The 27190-nt window shown below is 38.1% G+C and overlaps 1 protein-coding gene across 3 annotated transcripts in view; it reads right to left on the minus strand.

Annotated features, from left to right (window-relative positions):
- Nucleotides 1–419: 419 nt before the first annotated feature.
- Nucleotides 420–27190, minus strand: part of CDKL5 (cyclin dependent kinase like 5) — a 68063-nt gene continuing 41292 nt past the window's right edge. For 2 of the 3 annotated variants that reach the window (XM_077927470.1, XM_028727579.2), the window contains exons 10-18: nt 25919–25999; nt 24990–25141; nt 23525–24545; nt 20621–20726; nt 17409–17532; nt 16666–16762; nt 11928–12050; nt 10661–10780; nt 420–7589 (exon numbers count right to left, since the gene is read on the minus strand). In XM_077927470.1, coding sequence (XP_077783596.1) covers nt 7200–7589; nt 10661–10780; nt 11928–12050; nt 16666–16762; nt 17409–17532; nt 20621–20726; nt 23525–24545; nt 24990–25141; nt 25919–25999 — 2214 coding nt within the window. In that variant the 3' untranslated portion in view covers nt 420–7199. The remainder of the gene's footprint in view (nt 7590–10660; nt 10781–11927; nt 12051–16665; nt 16763–17408; nt 17533–20620; nt 20727–23524; nt 24546–24989; nt 25142–25918; nt 26000–27190) is intronic. The other variant, XM_077927471.1, reaches the window with a different exon arrangement.

The following is a 27190-nucleotide window of genomic DNA, read 5'->3' on the forward strand; positions in this document are numbered from 1 at the left end:
CATAGTAATAAAGTAGATGAAACACTTGTGGGCTGTTCTGGAATGAAGCAGAGAGAAAATTGATATTCTTTTCCAGGACAGATTCTTCTAGTGACCTCTGTAGCTCAGTGACCCCATGGGACGAAGATGTAAAGGGAACAGTGGCATATTATGTCAGCTATACGGCTATGTCCAAAAGCAAGTCACTGTCCATTTGAGGAAAAAACAGGTACTATCTGAACTCAAAAGTAATGTACATAAACTGGTATCATTTAAATGTTTCAGACAAGTCAAAAATATTTCTTGGCAAATACATTCAAGGAGCTAGAGGTTCAAAAAAGGCTAAGCACAGAAGGGTAAATAAAAGATCAGCAAGGCTGAAGGAAACTTACTACAGATGCACGAAATGCTTTGGAGGACAGGAGGGATGACAACCTCAGTTTTCTAGTGCAAAACCTGCATTTTTATTAAAGACATGTTTTGGAAGGCCCATTCAAAAATACATTGTGCTCAGTAAAAATGAATAATTCCCATGCTGATAATTAAAGATTAAACATAGGATCATTTCTTTCTCTCTTTCTCGTACTATTTACATAAACAATAAAAATTATACAGGAGTTAAAAATGGAATACATGCCTGAAAACAATCTGATACGGTGTAAGCACAACATGATACAAAGAGTTCTATAAACACTTTACAGATGGTTTATTAACTTGGAATGAAATCTTCAAATACCCAACATATTTTCAAAATCAGTTTTAATTCAAAGATTTACATAATGTCTTTTTCATAACAGAAAGCAAGGTTGATTTTAAGTTTGCGCATCTGAGATTTTCTAAAAAAGGGATAGTGAAAGTGGGTAATCTTTACCTATAACGCTTCAAAAGCCAAGAAATCTGCCTTTTTAATTAGATCTTTTGGGTTTACCTTGACTTTCCTAAAGCTATTAACTTCTCCAGGAGGTATCCTCTCCCCTATTTTTTCATCTACAATTCTTATTCAATATTTTGACAGTGGAGATCTCAGCAGTCCTGGATTTCTAAATATATTAAATACCCAAAGCTATTTCCCCCTGAAGATCTCTATTTGGCATTTTCCCCCCTTCTCCAGAGAACCTGAATTTTATAGGTCAAAATGTACTACTATGGAATTAGTATGTCCTTCACTTTAATTCTTCTAACACGGAGGTTGGAGAAAAATAATCTAAAGGGGGTAGATTTCCCACCACTTATGAACTCTAAGTCCTCCCAGTAGAATTCATTACAGCAATGTATATTTTGCAGTCTTAGAATTAGCACACATCTCAGGTGATTCTATTTGCAAATATTAAATTGTGGTGTTCCATACATTTCTTAAGCCACCATGCATTTTACCGACTCTTCAAAAATAATAACCCCCACATGATGTATTTTCCACATTATGTCCTGTGGACTAAATTTTTGTGGTTTTTTGTTTTTTTAAAGCACATTTTAAGATAATGGTTATGCTGGAATATGATGAGAGTTAAAAATGCATGTCTCGGATAATCTAGCAAATAAATGAGCAAATGAACATCTTGGACAAAATCTAACAATGGTCTAACAACTGTTTCAGAATGGGAAATAAGATATTTTCACGTCTGTCCCCCCCGGAGCGAAAAACAAAACAAAAAGGGCAATCCAGCATAAAGAAATAAAGGAAGACCTTAAAGCAATTTAACAATGGGCATGCACTGAGCAGCTTAAAATTAATATAAGCACTGTCTAAAAACAGGTATGGGGAGCCTGTGGCTCTCCAGATGCTGGACTGCAACTGTCATAATTCCTGATCATTGGTCATGATGGAATTTGGCCAGGGTTGATGGGAGTTGTAGTTCAACATCTGGAGGGTCACAGGTTCCCCATTCCTGACCAAAACCCCGAAAGACCGGACTCTTCAAAAAGAAAGTAAAGCAAACACCGTATTATAATTTGTAATTAACTGACCAAGAGAGGTAACTGAAAAGTCCTGTGTTGAGCAATGTCCTAGCAAACAACTGTGTACAACTATTTAGCTATACATTCAGTAAACATGCTCTACGAACAGCCACAAGAAGCAATGGTACTGTATTGCAGCAGCTTGTTTAGGAGAACTTGGTCACCTTTATTTGGCTGAATGAACTTAATCTACATTTTCCAGAAGCACTGCTCATTTAGTGGTAAACTTCATAGGAGTGGGCAAATCTTCTACACCGCTACGCTGAAGCGAGTGACGTCAACTTTTATTCATTACTCTTAAAAGTAAATGGAACTGTGTTCAGCTAACATATAAAATTCATATAAGGATTTTGTTAACAAACTGGTCAGTTTTGTTTTCATGGTACTTTTATTCTATAATGCAGAATATTGATAAGTGAGTTTGTGTTAGCAGACACAAGTAGACATGTGAGGAAAGGCTCTCACACTGTTGTTACGGTAGCTGAATGAAGAGAATTCACTGGGAAATAAAGATACATTAATTTATTTTGATAATTTGTCTGGATGCAACTGTGTTGTATTAAAAGTTCTTAAACAGCAGCTGGATTATACTAGACACTAGGAAAAATGGCTTTTGTCCTTATCTGCTACTAATTCTCATGTGTAAGCCAGCTGGCATAATAAAAAATAACAGGAGAATGAATTTGGATACGGAAAGGCACCTTTTCTTCTAGAACATTTTCTCAACCTGGTGTCTTCTAGATGTTGAGGCCTACAATTCTCGTCAGCTCCAGAAAAGCAAGGCCAATCATCAGGAATGATGGGACGTGTACTCTAAAACATCTGAAGAGAACCAGGTTGAGGAAGGCTGTTCTAAAATAATCTTAATTTTACAGATACTTTAATATTGTTTGAATGTTTATTGAAGACTACTGTAATATGCTTTCCTTGCAACATACACCAAGCCTAGCTCAAATAACTGCACTATAAGACAGAACCATCGTACACTCCCTGTGCATGTTCATCTAATGCCTGAATAGTTGCGCCACCACACAAAACAAATACACAAAAACTTATCATAGCATTACTGTTATGCAAGAGTCAGGCTACACATTCACATTCTCAGTTGAGAGTGTTTTAGGCAAAAGTCTGACTAAGTTTTATTATTCTACCTCAGAGCAAAACTAACAAACACTAGTCCAATACTCAAATAGAACTGTGACACAGATATACCTGTTCTCTGCCAATTTCACATTTGCTCTCGGTCATAATTCAATTTGGTATTTTAAGGAGCCTTAAAATATTTGGATTCCTGGTTCTTCTCTGTTGGTTATTTTACAAATGCCTTCAGTTTTAGCTGAATTACCATACAGTGTAAAAAATAAAAGTTGGATATATTTAAGGCAGCTGGAAACTGTGAATTACTCATACTTTTGTGGTGTGGGGGGATGGCGGAATGGAAGAGAGAACATTTTAATAACTGTGTTTTCTATACAAAAGCCAAATGAAATACTAAAGACTGTATCAATACTTCTCTTCTAGGACATAAATGATCTTTTTTTAAAATATTTTTAAAAAATAGTTACGAATCAGGAGCGGGAGGCTGATCCCAATACTATTTGGGGATTTATATGGGAAGCCTTCTGATATAGGAGTTTAAAAACAGAACATGGTTTTTTAAAAAACACACCTGAAAACCATACCTCCTGATCGTGGGTTGAAGTTATAAAGTACTGGGTTGAAATGCTTTAATAAATGTATGCCAAATCCAAGAAACCAGAAGCGACTGCCATTGCCCTTCCCCAGTGATCTTGTCTGTTGCTCAAAGTAGTGTTGTTGTTTTTCTTTAAAAAGGGAGATATCCAATTGTGGCAACCTGCTCACGTGACAAGCCAGTCTGCTAGTAGGAGTCTCATTAGCAGTGTAGTGCAACAGCCAAATCCAGTGGGTGCCTGATGGTTGAGGATAACTAGCGCAACTGCCATTATTATTATAGTTGGTCACAGTTAAGCTTGTCCGTTTATGCTTGTGCAATGTCAGCTCTCAAACCTCTTGCGCTAAACATGCTAGATCTCAGTTATAAATCTCGGTAACCTTTCAAATTTTAAACACGACTTACAATTTTTTTAAAAAAAACTTAAAAATATGCTCATTCCCCACTCTCTGAGAATCAAGCAAAATTTAACTTGCTTCTCTTTTTACTATCATCAACGTTTACCAAAATGAAAATCTCAGCAGCATGTTTACCAAATTCTACTTTCAATAAACTGTTTAGGCCGGTTTTAATGCATTTTATTGGAATATGGGCACTTTCAAATGAAATGCTATTGAATGGACAATTTTGCAAAAGTATCAAAGATTTGTTCCACAGATATTGTTAAATATATCAAGATTTTATTTTCCCTATTTAAAATATCCCTACAATCCCACAGGAAAATGTATGCTGCCTTCCAGTAGTATACATGACACTGATTATTTTACACTAGGAATACCATCAGAGAGCAAAACACATACCTAAGTTTAGCTGCTCTATCCTTGGTAAAGCTACAGAGAGTACAGCAAATTACTTTTCTAATCTCAGCGAAGAGAAAAGCTCACACTTGAATAATAGTTTAATGTGTAATAGGCTTTGCTCTTCTTCTGATGCTAGCAAATCTCCATTAGCCTAATAAGATTTTTGGATGTCTTAGCATATTTACAAGTCTAACATATTACAAGTTGGCTACATAAACCAAATTAAGTGCAAGGCTTTTGAAATAAGACTTACTCTTTATATTAACAGACTGGAAACTCTGTGTGTTCAAGCATGATGTACAGTTTTTATTTTAACAAAAAGAGAAAATTATATTATTTCTTCACTCTCTCCTGAAAGTCAGACAGATACTTTCAGGTTTATCCTTGAAAATGGCAATACTAATTTTAAATGCAACAATACAATTAATGATTTTCTGATATACTTAACTTTGATGCTAAATCTTTTCAAGGCAGAGGGCTTCCACACACGGGCTAGAAATAGCATTACAAAAAATTGTGTGTGCAAATTGCCTGCAGTGTAATAAGTATTAGTAATCAAAATGGGGTATAGCAATAATTAAACAGCTACAACTAGTGTAACGCAGACGGTACTGCTCAGAGCTGCAGTCTCAAAACAAATAGTAAGGCCAATTTGGCAGCTGGTGGGTGAAGGAGACTGTTAGAAGATAGATACTCTATTAATCAAATTGACACCCAGTTACTAAACAAACTCCATCATACGGTCTCATATTCCCCACAACACACTCATTATTTCATGTATTGTTCTAATACCTGTTTTCTAAATAGGAAACAGACACATATACTATCCTTCCAACTCAAGTTTTTGGTTTTTGCAATGAAAAACATTTTGTTCCTGCTATGAAGTCTGCAGATGCTGTTTTTAAAAATTCACATATACCTTTAATGTACTGCAAAGCTAAGAGTACATCTCTTCCATTCATCTGTACTTCTAAATATCCGCGTAAACCAGCAAGTTTCTGCTTTGCAGGTAATCTTTTGGAGGACAAAGCAGTAAACTGCTAGAAAAACAACTAGTTGACTAAGCTATGCTTTCAAGAGTTGTGTAAGTCTGAGGAGTTAAGACTTAAAACATGTATTGTTCTGACACTATTGTCTCATTCTTTTTTCATTTATACCAGCTCCATAATGGGCCAACATTTTTCCAATTATCTTTTTTCCTGAGTTATAGTAATTGTGAGCAAACGGAATATTAGACTCTACATACACTCTGCTATAAGTCCACTTGATTTTTTAAAAATAATATTCTATAGGAAATTAGAAAACATCCAGCACTCTGAAGAGAGTGAAGCTTTAATGTCCACATAGATATTCTTATAAGTGATATAGGGGGAAATCAAACTTAGCAGAAAAAGTGTTGCTTTCCATATTCAAATATTATGTCACAGTTTTTATTAAATCTTAGAAACAAAATAGAAGTGCCACATCCTCTCTTACATTTAAATACAATATTTTACTTTCTGGTCGGTACAATTTCAAGCAAAGTGCAAAGAATACATAGAGGCCTAAAACCTTTCACCATGATTTACAGTGCTAAGTCATGCCAACTTTGGCTTGCCACTTGCAACTCCTGCTGTGGCTCTTTGGTCTTCACCTCACATATTGAACAGAAGAGGATCTGCGTTAACTTGTTACAGGTTCGTTTTTCTGCATGGACAACTGTAACGAGGTGGGATTCTACCACGATAATGCAGATGCCTATCTTCCATTAAGAGTAATGGGGAAAGCTAAGCACACATTTAGGGGGAAATATATCACTTTTCAATTGACTTTAAGGGTTTCCATTTTTGATAAGCCATTACCTGCAGAAACAAGCTAAGAGCAAAGTCTGAGAATTACTATTGTATTTTGTTTGTCAGCAATGACACTGCATCTAGTACTAGCTGGGCAAAACTTCTTACAGTTCACACTTCAATCCACATTCAGTTCCCTTTTATTAGAAGTATAATACTGCACTTTATATCACAAATGTATAAAAATATGGCAGATAGTGTCATAACAATACTTTTCTTTTAAATGAGTATATTTTTAAAAAGACAGTTATTTACCATTTATATATATCTGTGTATATATATATATATTCATATATATAATTTATGTATATAATAAAATACTCCTGATGCAATCTATGTATGTTAGTTTTTATAGAAACTACTGTAGCTGTTGCACTGCATCACAATGTTTCAAACAGCTCAAAATAATTATACATTGTAACGTAAGATATGATTATAACAATACAATAGTAGATCATAAATAAATATTACAAACCCTATCAAATATGGAAGTTTAAAAAACAAATAAAAACATACAACTTAACTTTAAACCCTTATTAGGGATACAAGTGTTTCACATAAACCCCACAGTTTCTTTTAAAAAAAATTAAATCTAGGCAGCAAATTTTTTTTTCATAAGGGCACAGGTCTAAAGACATTTCTTTCAACTCTCCGAAGTGCCTATACAGACGGAGGAGTGCACTAAGCTGGAATGTAAAATGAGAGAAAAGGGCAAAAAAGTTCATTCTCCCTGAAGTGCACATTCTTTTGTCATGAGATTAGATGAATGGCAATTAATAATTTCACTGTAAGATCCCTACTGGTGTGGTACCAAACAGTAGCTCCACGTATTCAATATTGCACACCTTTTATAAAGCTGAGAATTCAGTTACCACCACGATCACCAGCACTGCCATGCCCCCTGATAAAATCCCTGCAATAGCATCTCCTGGAGTATTATTACAAAGCTGTCTCTTTCAAATCATTCAAGTTTGGCATTCGGGATCTATTTGTTCGGTTGTAAGTATGACCATTTTGCCCACTCTTAGAAGGCATCTGATCAGAGTATGAAGTCCCATCATTGGAACTCCTGTTCACTGGGGAAACATGCCAACTGGGTTCCATCTGGCCCGGGATCTGAAGTGTGGTTCTGCCTTTTGACTGGGACTCCTGCCGTAGGTTGCTGCTGCTACTGGAGGAAACTTGACTTATGGGATGAATTCGAACTTCAGAAAAAGATGTTTTAGTTGGCTGACTTGGTAAGGGCTGGAATCGAGGTTCAGAAGGAATTGAATGGTTTGAGGATGAAGAAAGGTGCAACAACTTGCGGAGGGATTTTAAAGGCTGGCTCTAAAGAAAAAGAAGAAAACTTCATGGGCCTTGTTATTTTTATTTATTTGTACTCCCTTTTCTGCTTATAAACACCGAAAACAGTCTTTGTTCAATAATGCTTTGAGCTGTAAGTATATAATTTACAATATATTTCTTTTCCCATCCATTTTCCACTTTTCACTCAAGAAAGTATAGTCTAGAAATACAGTGCCCCAGTATGTTTTTATAATATTCTATAGCTTTAAACACTATTGCATTTTCAGCATCTGCATGCAGAATGAACATTTCTCTACTTGAAGATTCTGTGCTGAAATTTTGATATAAATGATAAACATTATTCTTCACTCTTCCACCAGGTTTGATGATTTCTTATACAGTGGTACCTCTCGGAAGCCGAACATTTTGGTTTTCGAATGCTGGAAACCCAGAAGTAAACGCTTCTTGGAATGCGTCTTGGAAGTCAAACGGCTTCCGTTGCATTTTTTTTCAATTTTCTCCATTGCAGACCCCCCTTTGCGCCTCGGTTTTTGAATGTTTCGGAAGCCGAACAGTCTTCCAGAACAGATTACGTTTGAAAACCAAAGTACCACTTTATTATTGTTAGTTTTAGCTGCCCTCTAATAGGTGCAACAGCTTCATAGAGATTTTATTCAATTAATTAAAAAATACCCAAATAACAGTTGAAATAAGTTTATAAATAATTTAAATGAAGCTTTTAAAAACAGCTGCTAAGACTCAAGATATTTCCAATATAAGATCCCTGAACATCCATCTGTCTTGAATGACTAATTTCCACAAGATACTTCTAAATTATGTAGTTCAATCTAGTACAACATATGGGATAATACCATAACAGCCATGCTCTGCACTTCTCAGAAGCTATGGCTTCCCAGTACCTCCCGTTCTCTATATGCGTTAAGGGGGTGTGCTTTTAGCCTCCTCTCCTGAGGTCATTTTAGCATTGCTGGACAGGATGGAATGCAGATGGCAAATCAATTTATCTACCTGAAGGGAGATCATGTGTTTTTTGAGAGTTCATCACCACACATTTGAAAATGAAACCTCTCCTGTACTGTTATCTATCCTTATGAGATTTCTGACTCCTCCTGGCCATGAGTCTGAGATAAGAAGTTCGGAAACTTTTGTTGCTGGTGTAACACAATGTGGCAAACAGGAAATACGGTTATTTCAAACAAGGCAATTTTAAACCACGGTTTCTGAAGCTGGCTTGTTGAAACTAACCACAGCTAGTGTTAACCACAATTCCAGGCTTGGATCACACGACAAACTGGCTAACTAAAGCAGAAGTGAAAGGATCTGATTGAATCTTCCTGGCCATGTAGGAGGAAGAAAGGGGGAGCACTCAGTGTGGATCGTGCACATTGCACACCATGGTTTAGAGTGACATATGAATGTGGCCAATAGCTCACTAGCAGTTATAGGATCTGGCAAATTCACCTATGCTTCAGGAGTGAAGTGAAGCAGAAGTTCAGGGCTAGTCTTATATTTTACCATGGAATGTAAAGGACATAATAATAATATTAATAATAATAATAATAATAATAATAATAATAATAATAATAATATCTTTATTGTCATTGCCCCCTCTCGGGGACAACGAAATTACTTAAATCATCCAAAAAATCATCCAAAAAAGTATGCCACTAATTGGCAGACGGAGTAGTTATTAAGGAAGCCAGGTCAGAACCTTGGGGAACTATTTCTCCTTTGAAGCTGCCAATGTCATCAGTAAAGAACAGGGGTGGAGACAGTACCTGTCCACTACTGCTGGGTAGCAGCAAAAGGAGTAGAGGTAACCATGATATGGCAGTCCAGGCAGGCTTTCCATGAAGCCTGCTAATGTCAGCACCCTGCACAAGGAACTGCTGATCATTCCCGTGATCATGTGTCCTGTCTCCGCCTCAGCTGCTACCTTACACCTTTCTCTACTATGAACATGTGGCCAGCAACTCACTTAGCTGCTGTTGAACAGCTATGGCCAAGTACTGGTTGCCTCTACCATAGGCCAAATCAACCTTTATTGATCAACCTAAGAGGAGTCCCTGCTGGCCATACTGCGGCCAGCATATTGCCATCTGGAAACCTCTCAGAAAAGGCCTTTTCACCTGCAGCACCAACCCTCTGGGATACTCTCCCAAAAATGATTTGGGAAGCACCATCAGTTGCATGTTTCTAATGTCTCCTGAAAATTCAGTTCTTTAACCAGGCCTGTTTCAAGGTTTGAAAGTGTTATCTTTCTTACATTGCTGACTTGCTTTAAACTATGGATTTCCCCCCAATGTATTTAATTCTGATCACAGAATGTATTCTATTCTGCTTTGGGGTATTTGCCAATAATGTAAAGTAACATACAGTAGTACCACAGAAGTCGAATGGAATCCATTCTGGAAGTCTGTTCGACTTCTGGAAGTCTGTTCGTGGCTTCTGATTGGCTGCAAGAAGCTCCTGCAGCCAATCAGAAGCCACGTTGGACATTCGGGTTCCAAAGAACGTTTGCAAACCAGAACACTCACTTCTGGGTTTGCAGTGTTCAGGAGCAAAAATGTTCAGCTCCCAAGGTGTTCGGGATCCAAGGTACAACTGTATACAGTTTCTAATTACAACAACAATGAAATACTGCCCCCTGTCCAACACATGGATGGTCATGGTGGAATTAAAGCAAAAATGGTCCTCTGGGTTGTGAGACTGGCAACCATAACTATTCTAGGTTGATTCTGGAGGGAAGGAGGAAAGACAGTGACATCAAAACACAAGGCAGCTTTATCTTCTCCCTTCAGCATTTCTCTGGTTCTTTCATCCGCTCCATCCTGCGGTTTGGCATACCTAGATACTTGCTTGAAAGAGAGAGTAGGGCTGGACTAAAAACTCAGAGAAAAGTGGGTTAGAGAAGCAATGGATTCAGTCAGCATGTACTGTACTCAGTGGATGGACCAATGAACTGAATGCAGTATAAACTTCATATGTTCCTATGATATAAAGGTATATACTGGTACTTTGGGTTGCAGCTTAGCAGACCTACCTACTATTCCCCTGACCTTAAACTGGAATGAAGCAATACTTTCACTTACATGACTTTGGATTTCTGTCATCTTATCAGAATGCCAATCCTTCTGCCTGCTGCCAGGGTGATTAGATGAGTGCATAGCTTTCTGTAATGCCAAAAGATCCTGACTATCACTCCCAGGCATCTGCAACACAGAAAAAATTTGGGGGCTGATCAATTCCTAAGCAGTAGGTGTTCCAAACTGCTTCCATTCTCCCAGCTTCCCAGATCAAAGCAATGCAGGTGAAGCCTGTTATTGCAATGCCCCTTTAATATGTCCATATTAATAATCACATTTGTAGATGCCATGCAGAATTGTTACAACCTCCACCTTTAAGGCATTCACATGCTGTTAGTGAAATCACTGTAAGAGAGAAAGAGCAGTTAAATAAGTGCATTGTTGTGCTTCATCCTCATTTCCATAGCATTCCATACTGCTCTCAAGATCATGAGCCACCTCCACAAAAAACAAAACATGTTTTCTTTCTTCTAAAGAAAAAAGATCGATATATGAATTGAGAGTTATCAGCCTGTTAGTTGTGCATTATTTGTGCAAGGAAACAATTTATTCCCCACCAAAGTAAAATGAAGTTTCTAATCACACAGGTTGCTAAGTAAAGCTACACTAGTTGCAAGGGGAAATGATGGCTGAACCCATCACCGGGATGGTTTGAGCATTCATAGAATTATTGGGGAGGGACGAGAAATTATTGGCTAGATAGTGTTTTCTCAGCAAATAAATCTTAGGATTAAAAATTTGTTAAGACATTAAATGTAGGGAGCTTAGCCTTTATTCTGCCAATCAAAACAACAAGGTGGCTAATTACCACAAAACCTAAGGAAATTAAAGCTATTAAAAACAGACCAGTATAGAGTTCTATGGCAAATCAAGTTAGTAAGAGGTTGTTTCATTTTTCAAAGGAAGCTTCTTTTTCCTTAAGCCAAAGGAAAGAAATGGCAAACCATGTAAACAAGACTCAAGTAAATAATATAAAGAAAGGATAATTTGAACATTAGTACCATGTGACTGATTTCAGATGATGTTGCATTTAATGGTTTGCTACAAACATCTATTCCTAATTTTTCAAAATATAACCATGCCACACTTCTTGGAAGTTTTGAAAACTTAAAAAATCTTTGAATTTGTGGAACTGGCTCAAGATGCTTAGCTTGCATGAAGAAGCTTGTGATCCCATGGGGAAAATACATGCTGTTGTGGTCAGTAAAATAAATTTACTGAAGTATTTGCTTGTTTGTTTTAATACAGTGCTACCATTTTTAAAAGTCAATACCATAGGTAGAGTGACTACAGGAATCTTTTTCAAAGAAGAGCTATGCTTTAAGTGATTCTTTGTACTAAAAAGAGGAAAGAGTGATTTCTTGATGCTTGGATTCTCCGCCTTGGTGGATTCTGTCTGCAATATAAGATAAAAGACTAATTGCATAAATAACAGTATAATTCAGGAGAGCTACCCATGTCTCTTATCTGCACATATATGAACACTTTAATAAGTTAACCATTTCTTATGCCAAATCTGCTGTTATATAATTGTGGCAAGATAAGATTAACTGCTCTGCTGAATAAAAAAAATGTCTATGGAAGAAACACACCTGCCCACTTAACACATTTCAAGAATGTGTCTGTCAAGAATGCATGTATTTAATAAGTTCAGAATGAATTGATTTAACCAGGCTTTGGAATTTAGCATATGAACTCTCAGCAGAATCATGATAGCTGCTTTTGCATGTAGTAAGGTGCATAAAATGTTTATCAGTTTACTTACACAATGTAGGGTTTTATATCATTATTGTTTAAGATCATTATATCCAGGTGCAGCAAGTGGTAAGAGAAATTAGAAAAGGATTTACTTGCATGCAAAGTAGCAACTGACTCCTAGTATAACTCCTAAAGTTATAGCTAGTTTCATTTTACTAACTAAAGTAATTATCAAACAATAAGAGAAAAACATCCTTCAATGAAAATGCATGTCCAAGGCTGCAATCCTAACTCCTAGGCTATAAACCTCACTGAACACAGTGAATTTAATCTGAAGTGCATATGTATAGGAGTTGTGCTCTGCATATGCCTTGTAGCTGACATATGTATTTCAGAAGGAATTGTATGGGAGAAATAAATTATCTGCAGGCTATGAAAAACTTAGGTGCACTACACTGTTCTGTGCCAATTCTCAATCACAGGCCAGCAGTTTCAAATAAAACTGCTCAGAAAAAATAGCTCTGCTACTTAGCATCCTGAAATCTTCTTTTCATAGCAGTAGGGAGGGATCCAAAGTGACTGCAATAGAGGTGATTGTTGTTGTTTTGTTATGCTTTTATTTTTTCTGCAAATATATATTCCATACTATAAGTCCCCCTTCTCACAGTGTCCAACATGCTCTCTCCCTAATTTTGTACTCACAATTACCCTGTGAAGTAGGTAAGACTGTATATTTCTCCCTAGTGCTATTCCAACGTATTTTAACAACTAAGCCACTCTCTTTTGCCTCTGTTTCAGAAAGAAACCAGTGAGAAATGTTCTTATGGCAAAGCATTGTGCTAGCTTGAAATAGGCAAATAAAGCTAGCACAAAATATTTTCACCGCTGAATATGAAGCAGTTGCGGCAATTATGCTGACGTCCTATAGCTGTTGATTTACACCAGTTTCTATGTACAGCTATGTGGTCTTTATTACTGTACAATGATTCATTACAATAATCGGGCACACTGATTTGTAGCTGGCTGCATAATGGCCAAAATTTTACAGATTGGCACACCAAAAGCCCCAGATCCTATGCACACCATATTGCTTATTTTCTCATTTCTGTGCCATATGACAGCTTTGAACGCTGATCTAGCCATGGTGAACAGAAGCTTTGATCTAAACTGTCTCACAGACCAATATCTTGGGTTGAGTCACAATGTCTTAGCAGATTATGATCCTTTACTGCAACAATAGGTAAAGATTTGCCAATATCTAACTATAGATATTTCCATTATGTTAGATACATGAAACAGAAACTAAATTCTCCTTTCAACTCATTTTTAGCCCACATCAGCAATTTCCAAGGAAACATTTCCCAGCTTTAATTTTGTCTAACTGCACTACATTGTGGGTTTGTATACATGCAATAATACTTGCTCACAAGAACAAAGATGGGTTGGCAGAAAAGGGAAAATGGGCATGAGACTGCAGAGTTTAACGAAAAGGGGTTAAATGTGAGAATGCAGATATCACAAGACCAGATAATGCTCATTCACATGAGTGTGACTTGTAGCATGCTCACCCAAAACATGGCAATTATGAAGCCATATTAAACATGTTATCCATTTTATCCAGACTTAAATTGTTATACAGTAACAGTTAGAAAAAAGAAATCCAATGGAATTTCAACCAAACTATGTTCAAAGTTGTGTTTCCAAATGAGAATTCAGCATGCTAAATACAATAATCATTTCAGATATCAGCTATATCGCTGCAGGTATTACAATACTATAAACACTAATGCCACTTATTTCTATGTAAATTAAATACCATTTACCAGAGAATATGAATTCTAACCACATGCTTTCACTGCACTCATTATTTGATATTAAAACAGCATATGCATGCATGCAGACGCATCATCCATTCTCATACAATAATATGCTTTTTAATTAGTTAATTCCTAATACATTACCCTGTAAAATTTATGCAATGAATTATTTTCTGTGTCTAGCCTGCCTCATTCCAATTCTAGTTTAGCTTTTTTATTGCTCAACTGTTTGCATAAATGCCTTTCTTTGTAAATTGATTGGAGATCTCTAAAAATAAGACACATACAATGCTAAATACAACATTTTTAAAAATGAAGAAATCCCCCTTTTAAGCTACCTTCATTATATCTGCTGAAAGAATTTCTTGTTTGAACAATACTGCACTAACTGGTATTTACTGTTTTTATCAAATGCATTTTAATCTGTCCAGCATGTCATCATGATCTGGGATACTATTATGGTGTATTGATAATGAATGAGATTGAAGGTTATGCATGTAGTACAATCAGTAGTTTGAATGACTACAGACCAGTTGCACTGACTCCAATCATCATGAAGTGTTTTGAGAAACTGGTGCGCCGTCACATTATTTCCTGTCTTCCATCAACTTTTGACAACTACCAGTTTGCATACAGGGCAAATAGATCCACAGAAGACGCTATCACCACCACTCTCCATGCTGCTCTGTCCCATCTGGAGCAGCCGGGGAGTTATGTGAGGCTGCTGTTTGTGGATTTTAGCTCTGCTTTTAACACTATCCTCCCCCATAGACTGGTGTCCAAGCTAGAGGCGATTGGACTCTCCAACTCCACCTGTCTCTGGGTTTTGGATTTTTTGTCAGAACGTTCTCAGAGGGTTAGAGTAGGGTCACATATGTCCACAGCCCTTAGCCTTAACACCGGCTCACCACAGGGTTGTGTGTTGAGTCCCCTGCTCTATGCTCTCTATACGTATGACTGTACAGCCATCTATTCCAGCAACAAAATCATCAAGTTTGCTGATGACACTACGGTGGTAGGGCTCATTTCAGGAGGGGATGAGTCCGCCTATCGGGACGAGGTGGAGCGGCTCTGTGTTTGGTGTGGAGCTCTTAATACGGCTGGCTCTTAATACGGCTAAGACCAAGGAATTGGTGGTGGATTACAGGAAAAAAAAGGCGGACATTCAGCCCTTGTATATCAACGGGGAACGGGTGGAGAGGGTGGCGGAATTCAGGTTTTTGGGAGTAACTATCGATCAGGGCATGACTTGGAGCGCAAATACCACTGCTCTGGTGAAGAAGGCCCAGCAGAGAATTTATTTCCTCAGACTTTTGAAGAAGAACAATCTGAGTGAGAGACTGCTGGTGTCCTTCTACCGAGGCTCCATAGAGAGCATTCTTACATACTGTATTTGTGCTTGGTTCTCCAGTTGTACAGCTAGGGAGAGGAAGGTGCTCCAGAAGGTCATAACCACAGCCCAAAGGATTATTGGTCATCCTCTCCCATCTTTGGAAGAACTGTACGGTTCCCGTTGTCTTAGGAAAGCAAACAACATCCTGCAGGATTCATCTCACCCGGGACACAGTCTGTTTGCACTACTGCCTTCTGGCAGGAGATATAGAAACATCAAGTCAAGGACAAATAGACTGAAAAACAGTTTCTATCCAAGAGCTGTGGCCTTTTTGAATGCTGTAACTCGATAGTGTGACCTGGGAGTTTGATGGGTGTTGGTGTGGGTGTGGCTGGAATGTGGTTTGTTTGGTTGTTGTTGTTGTTTTGCTTTTGTTGTTTTTAAGGGATGGCATCCAATTTCGTTGCACTTGTGCAATGTTGCACTTGTGTAATGACAATAAAGAATCTATTCTATTCTATTCTATTCTATTCTATGTGGGTATGATAAGACCAATCATTCCCCTCCTCCCCACACCAACCAGCCAGAACAGAGAGCATATTTAGAAGCATCTCCCAAGCTATGAAACTGGTTATTCAGAGCGAGCGCAAGCCCATCCAGAACACTTTGTACTTCTACTCATGGATCAGTTTGTCTATGGACCAGCAGTACTTTTGCTTTGTCTGGATGAAGACTCAGCTTGTTAGCATTCTGTGTTTGGTCTTGCCATACTATAGACTTCAAAAGAAAATATTTCCACGGAAGTAATCCTTCAGATACTTTTGTTTTCAGATATGAATAATTATATAGCTGACAACTGTGAAACTAGTTTCCTGAGCCCAAGCGGGGGTGGCTTTAGGTATTTTTCTTGAATTACAGCAATTATTGCTTTTGATATTATGAGCTTCAAAAGCAACTTGTGATCATCTTGGAGTCAACTCTCTAAAGTGAGAAATTCTGCTGGTCAGCATAAACCGATTATGTAAGTCTAAGTAGCTCTACAGATTTCAGCCTAAAATGTTTATATGCAGATAAGCGTAAACATCTGAAAAGGAAAGCTGATGCTTGATAAAACTATGACATAAAAGCAAACTTTTTAAAAATAGGAAACTGAAATTACTTACAGACTGAGATTTCTTTTTCTTCTTCTTTATCGCCCTGAAAAACCCTTGCTTTTCTTTTTCCTTTAGTTGCTCAGAATGAGCATTTTCAGGACTTTTCCTTAACACAGAGGAGAAAAACAAACAGAAAGTGAACTTTAGCAAAAAAATTTTTTTTTACATTGGATTATCTTATGGAGTCATCATTTTCACAGGAATGGGAATGAAGAATCTCCTCAGGCCTCAAAAGTCCTAAAACATATAGGGCTGCACCTGAATTCTGATCTAGATTTTCATGATAGAAAATCAGCAGTGCAAAAAGGAAAGCAAATTTTGGGGGCCAGAGGTGAGGAGTAAAACTTACCCAAACCCACAATGAGTTCTGGCAGGTGTTCCCAGTGCATTTGCTAAGGAACTCTAGGCACATGTACAGGCTGACGACATTAGCTCAGACCACTGTCCAGGGGTTTTGTGTAACCTACATGTGCTACCAATAATTTTTGTGTGTTGACTGATTATATCAACAGTACTTTGCCTTGAGGCCTAATGCATTCAGAAAAACACTTGAACGTTTCACTTAAAAGATTTAAACCTTAAGTTTTGGAAACTAAATAATCACCATGAGTCTGACTTAAACATGTTAAGAATATAGGAATGCCAATGAAATGCGCAGCAATAAAAGGTTAAAGAAAATAGAAATTGTTAAGTGAACACCCTTTCCATCACCTGTTCTGTTTTTAAAACATCCCTTAAACACACCAACTTACCAGGGATCAAAAGCAGTTTGTCTCTTTGAGTGGCTTGTTACACTACTACTTTCTGCTGGTAGCGAAGGTATTCTGTTTGAGGCACTATTATCTAGGAATGTTCCCTCTGGGCGTGGAGATGGGACTGTAATTGAAAAAAAAATTAAAAATACAAAGCTGCCATATATCCATCGTCATCTGAATCTCACCAGCTTTTGTCTCTATTTACCATGCTGATTATTTACAAAGCATGACATCCTATCAGAATTGAGAAATGAATGAAAAGACACTAGGTTTTAGCATGAGGAAAACATAACCAGCTTATCCAATTTGCTCCTGCAAGTTGGATGGCAAACTGGGGAGATAGCAGCCGAAACCTCTTTAGGAAATACGGCTGAAAACTTTCAAGAGAAGTTTACTTCTGAAAGAAGCATTTCAGCTATGAAATAAAACTAGTAACAAACACGAAGGGCTTAATAATAAGAAATGTATAAGCATGCATAAGCAACATAGATTGCATTTAAAGAGTATGAACAAAACACAGAACTAATATAGCAGCACATAAATGCCATTTATGGATTTGTGTATTTTTACAACCCTGAAGTTACATTTTTTAAAGTTGGTGATGTTTATTCCTTTAACTTTAACAAATGAATACAATTCAAGCAAAACAACAATGCAAGAGACAATGAGAAACTTACAAAGAGGACAGGGAGGACACATCAGTAGAGAGAAGAGAAAGAAGAAAAGAGGGTAGGAAACAAAAGACAAAAAGAGTTGAAAGGTAGGTAAATCAAAAACTAATGGAAGTACTTGAGCTTTAGTACTGAAACAAATCCATACTTCTGCCAAATAAAATTTTTATGTGACTTTTCTTCCATAAAGTAAGTTTGTCCTTACACATTGACCGCCCTCTGCCCACTGCTCAACAAAAAGAACGAAGGGATTTCAAGTGTGTTAAGTATCAACCTCTTTGCCACCAAAGAATCTCACTGAACCAATAAAATGTGACTTTGTAGAAAGTGCACATAAAGATGGAGCAAAACCGAAAGAAAAAGGATAAAGAAAAATTACTACAACATTTCACTTCATGTAGGGATGCTCCAACACATATGCACAAAGCTCGCATTTGAGCAGACAGGTTAGGAGGCCAGTGTGAACGGGCAGAATTTTCTGTTGAATCAACAAGATCTGAGGCCTCTGACTGAATTCAGAATCACCTTCTACTGTAGAGCATAGGTTCTTACATGGGCAATTGACAGCAATTTATCTGTAATAACGTTAAGCACCAACAGTTGGACAAAGTATTCTATTCAAATACTCAGCATAATACAAGAGAGAATTTGGTTCCAAAGGACTACAGGCCTCTAGACTAAATCTGAAGGCACTGTAAATATTTTTGGGTCACTTTGGTGAGAAATGTAACTAATAAATTATGATGTTGATGACATTGCTATATTGCCACAAAAAGCAAACTAAACTTCTCAAGTTGAAGAAATTAAAATCATTTTCTTCAATATCCCAATAATTTAGTAGATTCGTTTGTCTAACCAGTCCCTTAATTACACTATTTTAACTCTAATAAGAATCTTCAGATTCTTGCACAGTGTCAATTCCTGGATATTATTAATGTGTGTCCGTGCTGTGTGGGATTGTTGGCAATTTAGAAAAGTTAAGATGGACATGCCTGTAATTTCCAGGCCTATATTACTCAGGCACTTCAGTCTCGATATTCAACATTTAATATCACACTCTTAGAAAGTATTACAATACTGACACAGGATAGGGAGAATAAAGCCCCTCGGTATCAAAGGATAGCAACAGTTTTTGAAAAAAGTCATTGTGTTCCTCCAAGCTAGCTTGCTTCAATAAACCATAACTAAGATTTACTGCATAATGGGTAAACTGTGGTTAACTTAAAATGGAAGTGAAACTTTCCAGTCTCCTCCTTGCAGCCACACTGGAGAAGAAACAGCATGCATGTGTTAGGCTTACATAGGCTCCTTTCTGTAATTATAAACCAAAATTTATGGTTTTGGACAAATACTACCTGTGAGTTTGAATGGTCAAATTATTTATATCCAAACATAACCTGTCAGAGCTGCTCACATGTCTATATTTAGAGTAATTTTTAAAAATCTGGATAAGCTGAAGTCGTACAATATCTTGACCTACCAATGATGCATATACAAGTGACAGAGAAAAATGAGAGATAGGGTGCAACCCTTGTATCCAATACCAAATGAACAGGACCCAAATATATTCAATAGGTTACAAGCAGGCATAAACTAAATACTGAGATGGAAAACCAAAGCGAATTCAGAGGACTACTTTAAATTTTAGCTTAAAGCCATTCCATTTCATAAATACTGCACACATATACATAAATTCCATTAGTAAAATATTTCAAATTTAAGTATATGTTTGGAAGGAATAGAAAGTTTGGTATTTTAAAATACCACTAATTTCAATGGGACAGGCTGACCTTTCCCTCTAAAGACAATGGGATTTCAGCATTCAAAAATGTGGATGAATCACACCAATTATTTCTTGTAGCTGCAGTCATGTCTGAAAAGAAGTTCATCTGTCCAGAGCCTAGACTAAGGCCCAATTCATAGGAGCTGTTGTAATCATACATACTCTTCCCTCCTTCACACATGAAAGCAGAAGTTAGCCATTTCCATTTCTAATTTGCTGCAAGCCACAGTTTGCAATTTTATATAAATGTGAAAAACTGCGCGTAACGGCAAACCAAGATATGATGGTATTTCTGAATGTCGCCAGTAAGTTAATACAAAAACCTCTGTTGTATTATGTCTAAGCTGCACTCTCAAAAAGGTGCAACACAAAAAGCTATAACCAAGGCTGCAGTCCTATGCATATGTTATGAGTATGCAACCTGAACACAATAGTACTTACTTCTGAGTAAACACGCTTAGGTTTGGTCTGTAAGACTACTTAACTGAACACAAGTCTAAAGGTGCAGCCAAACCCTGCATATCTACCCACAAGTAGAAGCAAAAGTTGTAGAAGAAGGGAAGGAACCTCTACTAAAACAAAAGGACTTTCATCTTTAAGTCTTGCCTAGCTTTAAAAGGACAGAAGGCTCCTCCCACCTGTCCTGAGTTTGTCTGCCTGGGGAAAGAGTGAAATCAGTTCTCAAGTTAAATAGGTAGTATCTTTTATCTGAACAATGGAAGAAATATTGATCAAATTCCATGAGATAAAAATACCTCTGTAAAAGCTACCAACTCTCCTAGGTACAGGATCATTATATAGAAGTCTATTTTCTTTTGTGGATGCTCCATCATCTGTGTGCTGATCATGATATGCTCCACCCTAAATAAAAGAACAATCAATTTGTTAAGCCAAAGAGCTCTGTTCTCCATTGGTATGTAACAGGACAAGAAGGAATCTGCCCATAACCTCATTCTACATTTATGAGTATTTGTTAAAATGAAACTTGCCTCCACACAATAAGCGAAAGGATTATGTTAAATGATATTTGTTCCAAAGCCGCATATTAAGAACTGTAAAGTGACTAGATTTTATTTTTTCATGAATTAAAAAGGGCACAGCACCCACCCTAGAGCTCTTGCAACTGAAATCAAATCTGGACAGTCCGGTGACAACAATGAAAGAAAAACACAATTACTTATTACTAAATCCACCCCAACCTGGAGGCTCGGTAACAGAGGAATACCGTATCTAAAATATGCCCCCATATTGCCTTAAAAACAGCCTGAACTAGAACAAATATTAACACCTCCACAAATTCCACTAATAAGTGAGAGAAAAGGCTGGTTAAAAGTTGAAAAACAGATGACAATGACAACAACTGCCATACAGTTTGCTACAGTGACCATCATATATTCTCTACAGGCAACAACAACCGTTCTGTACAGGGGTACTGTTCCTGGTCCCTGTGCACACCAGCGGAACATGTGTAAGCCCGTTCCGCCCTCTTTTCCAGCCATTTTGGGGGTCAATGTGATGCCCACCTGCACAGTCAATTAGACGTGCCTAAAACAGTCGTTGCCTGTATTCACAACAATGCCTGTTTATAGTTCTGGTATTATTTTATGGGAACACCTGAATACAGTGGTACCTCGCAAGACGAATGCCTCGCAAGACAAAAAACTCGCTAGACGAAAGGGTTTTTTGTTTTTTGAGCTGCTTCGCAAGACGGTTTTCCCTATGGGCTTGCTTCGCAAGATGGAAACGTCTTGCAAGTTTGTTTCCTTTTTCTTAACACCATTAATACAGTTGCGACTTCGAGGAGCAACTCATAGAACGCGGTGTGGTAGCCTTTTTTGAGGTTTTTAAAGACTTTGGTGATTTTTGAAGCTTTTCCAAAACTTTCCCAACATCGTGCTTCGCAAGACGAAAAAATCGCAAGACGACAAAACTCGCGAAACGAATTAATTTCGTCTTGCGAGGCACCACTGTACTGAAGCCAATTCACATTTACTGGCTGTGTTTACCAGTTAAAAGTGCAATTGCATAGAACTGTATATATTTTGAAAAACTACTTAAAATTCCAGGAGTCTGATACTGTTTGCACTCCTAACCCACAGTTTCTACCCACTGAAGTAGATGCGTTTCTTAAACATACAAAGACTGTCTAATTAACCAAGTTGAAGGATCTTAAGTCAATACAGCACCCCTCTGAATGGTTTGTAGTTGCAACCTGTGCTGTTTTGTAAATCAGACACCTTCAAAGCCCCCCCCCCCCACTCAAAAACTATCACAAGGTACATGGCTAAAGCAAATGCTATTACCCAGGCCTAAGCAAACTCAGCCCTCCAGATGTTTTGGGACTACAACTCCCATCATCCCTGACCACTGGTCCTGTTAGCTAGGGATGATGGGAATTGTAGTCCCAAAGCATCTGGAGGGCCGAGTTTGGCTATGCCTGCTTACCGCATAAAATTACAGATTTAAGATTTTATTTTAGGAGTGTTTCCTCTAGCTAGACCAATTTTTCCAAAACATAAAACTGCTCCCATCATCTAGACTCCATCGCTTCCCCTTCCTTCCTGTTTTCTCCTCTTCCTGCTACCTCTCCAGCATATCGCAACTCCCAGACCAATGACTATGTAAGAGCATCCCTGCTAGATAATACCAAGGTATCAGCTAGTGAACCTGTTTCCAAGTGCTCTTCCCTGCTGTTTGTCTCTCATTTTTAAAAACCTGTGGAACTTCTATCCTTTCTTTAAGTACAAGTGCCAATGACAGGAGTGAGGAACAGAACCTGGCCAGTAAGTAGAATCCTCAGCTCCCCTACCCCATTGGCCACTTTGACCTGTCAGTCGCCTGATGTCACCATGACATCAAGTGACTAAACTTCAATGGAAAGAATCAAGAGCACACCCAATTATTTCATTTCTTCCTTTGCAGGCACAGCTTGGAAGATCTTTTGAATCCCTGGCTTGAATTCAAGTGGAGCTCTTCCTAGTCAGTTTGTATACGGCAAAAAAATTAAAGGCTGCTGAAATGCAAGCCTTGCTTGCAGATGTACAATGAGTGCACTAATTTTCCCGACTGTTCCTTTGGAGTTGTGACCACACCTGAAAAACAGCCTTGTAGGCCAAATTAGGACCCTTGTTGGGCCATAGTTTCCCCATGCCTGACATATGGCAAAGTTTTCATGGGCTGTTTTAACCTATGCTAGGCGTAGCCTAGTTGTTTGCTCTTCGAAGGAAAGGTGAAGAAATACCCATAATTTCTTTGAATTTCTCATATCTAAAATCTGCCTGTACTTATCCCAAGATCAACTACTGTTCAAAACTATTCAAAAATCTGGGTCAAACTATTACCAACACAAAGTAATAGCCTTATGACACATGCAACTTTCAGGATTGTGAAGGCTACGGAGAACAATGCACATCACCTTTAGCTCCTTGGAAGAAGGCTGGGGTATAAATGTAATAAATAATTTCAAGCATTTATGTTCACACAACAGGTTTCACCTATTTTTATAATAAAGTAAAAGTTCTAAATGGATATCAAAGTGAGCGCTCCCAGGGTGGGGTCAAAGTAATTCCTACATTTAACAATTTAGTTATATGCTCACTCATGACAGACATACAAAATGGGGAAGAGGAGTCTCTCCAACAGTCAAAATACAAACTAACCCTACTGGTATCTTCCGTACAGTCTTCACGGGAGGAGCCAACAGATCTTGTGAGTGACTTATGCTGCACCTGTGGAGATAATAGTTGCAGGCTGTTTGCTCTGGCTGCCATCCCTTGCCCTACGCTTAAGCCACCCTCTGAGCCCTTGGTCCTCACTCTGTCCCGGCTCACATACATAGAATGTCTATGAGGGCGCTGCTGTGAAGAAAAGGGACTTGTATAACCTAAACCGTAAGAAAAAGATTCATGGGGAGCAGATAAAGAGTGTGAATGGCTTCCATCCATGTGATCCGGCAATTTCAGCTCCTCCATAGTTTTGGAATGTCTTGTAGATGGTCTTCGCGATTCAAGCGTACCGTCACTTCTGTTATTTCTTGCAGAAGGACTCAGCAAAGTCCTGTTGTCAGCATGGCGTGGAGGTGTTGGTGTGGTAGGAGAGTTCAAGTCCAAGCAGCTGGATGGAAAATACCTACTGTTGTTTGGTTCTGCAACTTGAACCCTGGCCTCGGAAAGATTACCCACAGATTTGGAATCTGTCAGAGCCCCATGACTTTTTGACTTTGTTCGATAGGAGGGACTCTTTGAAGACTGAGGAATAGTATCAATGTAACTGTGACGGCTATGCCTTTCGCCTGGTTGCAGCGTGCCAGTTTTGCTCTGAGAACTCTCCATAAATGAGTGGCGGTTGTGCTGAGATCTGGAATTTGACTTCAAGTATTTTGTACCTGGACCATCAGATGCTTTGGGATCCGAATTAAAATCAAACTCAGTTTTTGTTTTTGCTTCTTTTGGACTGAGGAGGTGTGGGATGTTGTTATTAGCTAGATCCTTGCTTCCAGATCCAGGAGCGTTAGTTGGCTTTTTTGAAAGCATTGGGCTATGTGAAGCAACAGGCATATTTCCATTTAGAAAGCTTTCATTTGATGGAAGAACTTCTTCTCTCTGCAATCCTATATTCTGTATATCTTTGCTGTTTGATCTGTGATGAGACTGTACAGCAGTACTTTTGCTAGCTTGAGTTCTATATTATAAAACACAGAGAAAACACATGTTAATTTCTACCTTTAAACACCAGTTGCTTCAGTAAACTTGGTGTTTAAGATTTGCTTACATACAGCATGGACTGGAGCCTGTTGGCACTGAGATGGCTAACTTGTTTGTTCCAAGTGCCTAGTAAGTTAGAACAATTAAAGGAGAACCCACAAGATCAAGTTTTCAAAAGTAAGAGATGCACAGAATCAAAATGAACAAAGAAGCAATGAAGAGTACTTTGTTCACTCCTGATATGATTCAGGTATAGGAGGCTCAAAGACACAAATGGAACAGCAACTGTCATCAACACAGAAGGTACTCTTCACATGAGTCACTGTGCCCAGTTAACAGACAACAGTTTCCATTAAGTCCAGTGAACATGTGAATTGCTAGGGCATCAATATCCCAATGGCAAGAGATGGTTTGCACTTACCTGTTGGATAAGGTGTTACTATCTCCATGGTAAGGTTTTCTTTTAGTTGACCGTGATGGTGAACGATCCAAGAGCCTCTGAGTTTGAAATGCTGGGTGGTTCAGACACTGCTCTGTTAAGTATCTGTCAGCTGGATCCAGTTTCAGTAAGTTCTTTTGAACAGAAATTCGGGTTTAAGTAATAAAGCTGAGTTGTATACCATTTGGAAGCAAAAAGTATTTGGCCAATTAATATTTAAACACTGCAATTTCTAAGAAGTATTTTGTGCAACTGAAAACTATTTTAAACTATTTGCCTATTTTCCCTCTATCTTGTATTTAAAACATTGATTCTAAGTGCTATAACTACTGTGAAAAACTCACGCTACAAACTGATGTAGATGTATTCAGCATGAATAACCCTGGGGCCCAGTAGCCACTGGAACCTATAACATTTGGGCCTGATAACAAGCAGTTGGGTTGCTGCAGAAGGTAGGAAATAGATTTTATTTTCTATTTGGCTCCTAAAAAACTTAAGTTTCACAAAACCATTTTGTTCCTCTGGTTATTCATTTATTTTAATAAGCTGGAGAAGGCACTTACTGAAATAAACACCATTATCCCTATTGCTAACGTGTTAACACATTATTTATATTAATGTGGACTAAATTCAGTTTTTTGTATCACCTGAAAAGAGGTCTACATTGTGGTAAATAGGAGAATTACACTGCTTTCACAGACAAAAATAATGAATGAAAAATACAATTTTCTATTTTTTAAAAACAGGGTAATACTCAGCAAAAGGCATAATTCCCCTGAAGTATCCCTGGTACCGTTTCAAATATTTGAAGCTGATTTGAAAAAGAAATCAGCATCACACAGATTTACTACTAACATCAGAACAGCAGTGGAACATAGAAACAATAATACATAGAATAACAATACTCCTACCTTCATAAGGTCAAGTAAAACACCACTTAAGATTCCTAAATATCTCCTTTCCAAAGACTGTGGATGGTTAACTGCAGGAAACTGTATAAAAATAATTTCCATACATTAGGAAGGCACATTTATAAGTCATCAAAACACTGTTTGTGGTATATACTGCCTAAAATACCTGGGACAACATACAATAGCATAGATAGCTTAAATACAGATTGGCCTCTTGAAATAATCACACACATTAGAAAACCACAAAGATAATCGCCTGATTAAGGTCATACTAAATGCACTCTATGTTTTGAAAAAGATTAATAGCACTTGTGCAGTCAGGGAGGAATAGAAAAGGGAGGAAGTCAGACCAGGACTATTGTGCTGGAGGGGAAGGAAAAGATTGGTTAATGCCCCTATTTTTTCCAATTAAAATTCCCCTCAAACTGCAAAAGTTTCTGCAAAGTGTAGCGTTCGGCTCTTGAAAAATCACACAGCAGCTACATAGTCAACCACAAAATGCTATAAAATGCAGTTTGGACATAGGTAAAATATTCCACTAAAGCTTGTAAAGTTTCAGGGCACTATTTTCATTTTGTTTGTTTGTCAAGAATTGAACAAAGACAATATGTCAATGGTAAGCTTCCACAGGTACATTGCTTTCTATATAATATTTTTGTAAGAAAAAAGTCATCCTGCTGCAAGTTTGTGTGGCCACCACTAGGCGGCCAAGTGTATTGCAGCATGACAACAGTGGGAAGTGCAAGTGAGCAAGCCAGCAGAGGCAAGTAAGTGGGCCAACTGGAAGTTCAGGCAGGCGTTGTTATCGCTGTCATTGCCACCTGTGTGCCCGCTCACTAAAAGGCATGCACAAGAGGTCTGAGTGAACAGGTGGCCCAGCTGAGCAAGTGATTCAGAGTAGGTGATCCAGAAGAGCGAGTGAGCAGGCAGCCCAAGTAGGCCTTTATTTGCTCCTTGTTATTGTCACGGCCGCCGCCACCAAGGAAAGTCTTTCTCCCCTTCAACCATTGCTATCAGAAGGAAGTGTGCAATATTAATTATATGCTTCCTTCTGTTGGTGGTGGCATGAGGTGAAACACCTTCTCCTGTTTGTTTGTTTGTTTGTTTGTTTGTTTGTTTGTTTGTTTGCCTCTCCTCTTTAAGAAGTGGCAGAAGTGGGATCTTGGGACTGGAGTGAGCTGTGAGGGGATTCAGAGGGGGGAGCTCTTAGGGGATGGACGCTGGCAGCAAGGTGGCGGTGTAGAAGGTAGGCAGGATGGGGGAGTAGGTGGG

This window comes from Podarcis muralis, chromosome 4 (assembly GCF_964188315.1).
Source record: "Podarcis muralis chromosome 4, rPodMur119.hap1.1, whole genome shotgun sequence".
Taxonomy (NCBI): domain Eukaryota; kingdom Metazoa; phylum Chordata; class Lepidosauria; order Squamata; family Lacertidae; genus Podarcis; species Podarcis muralis.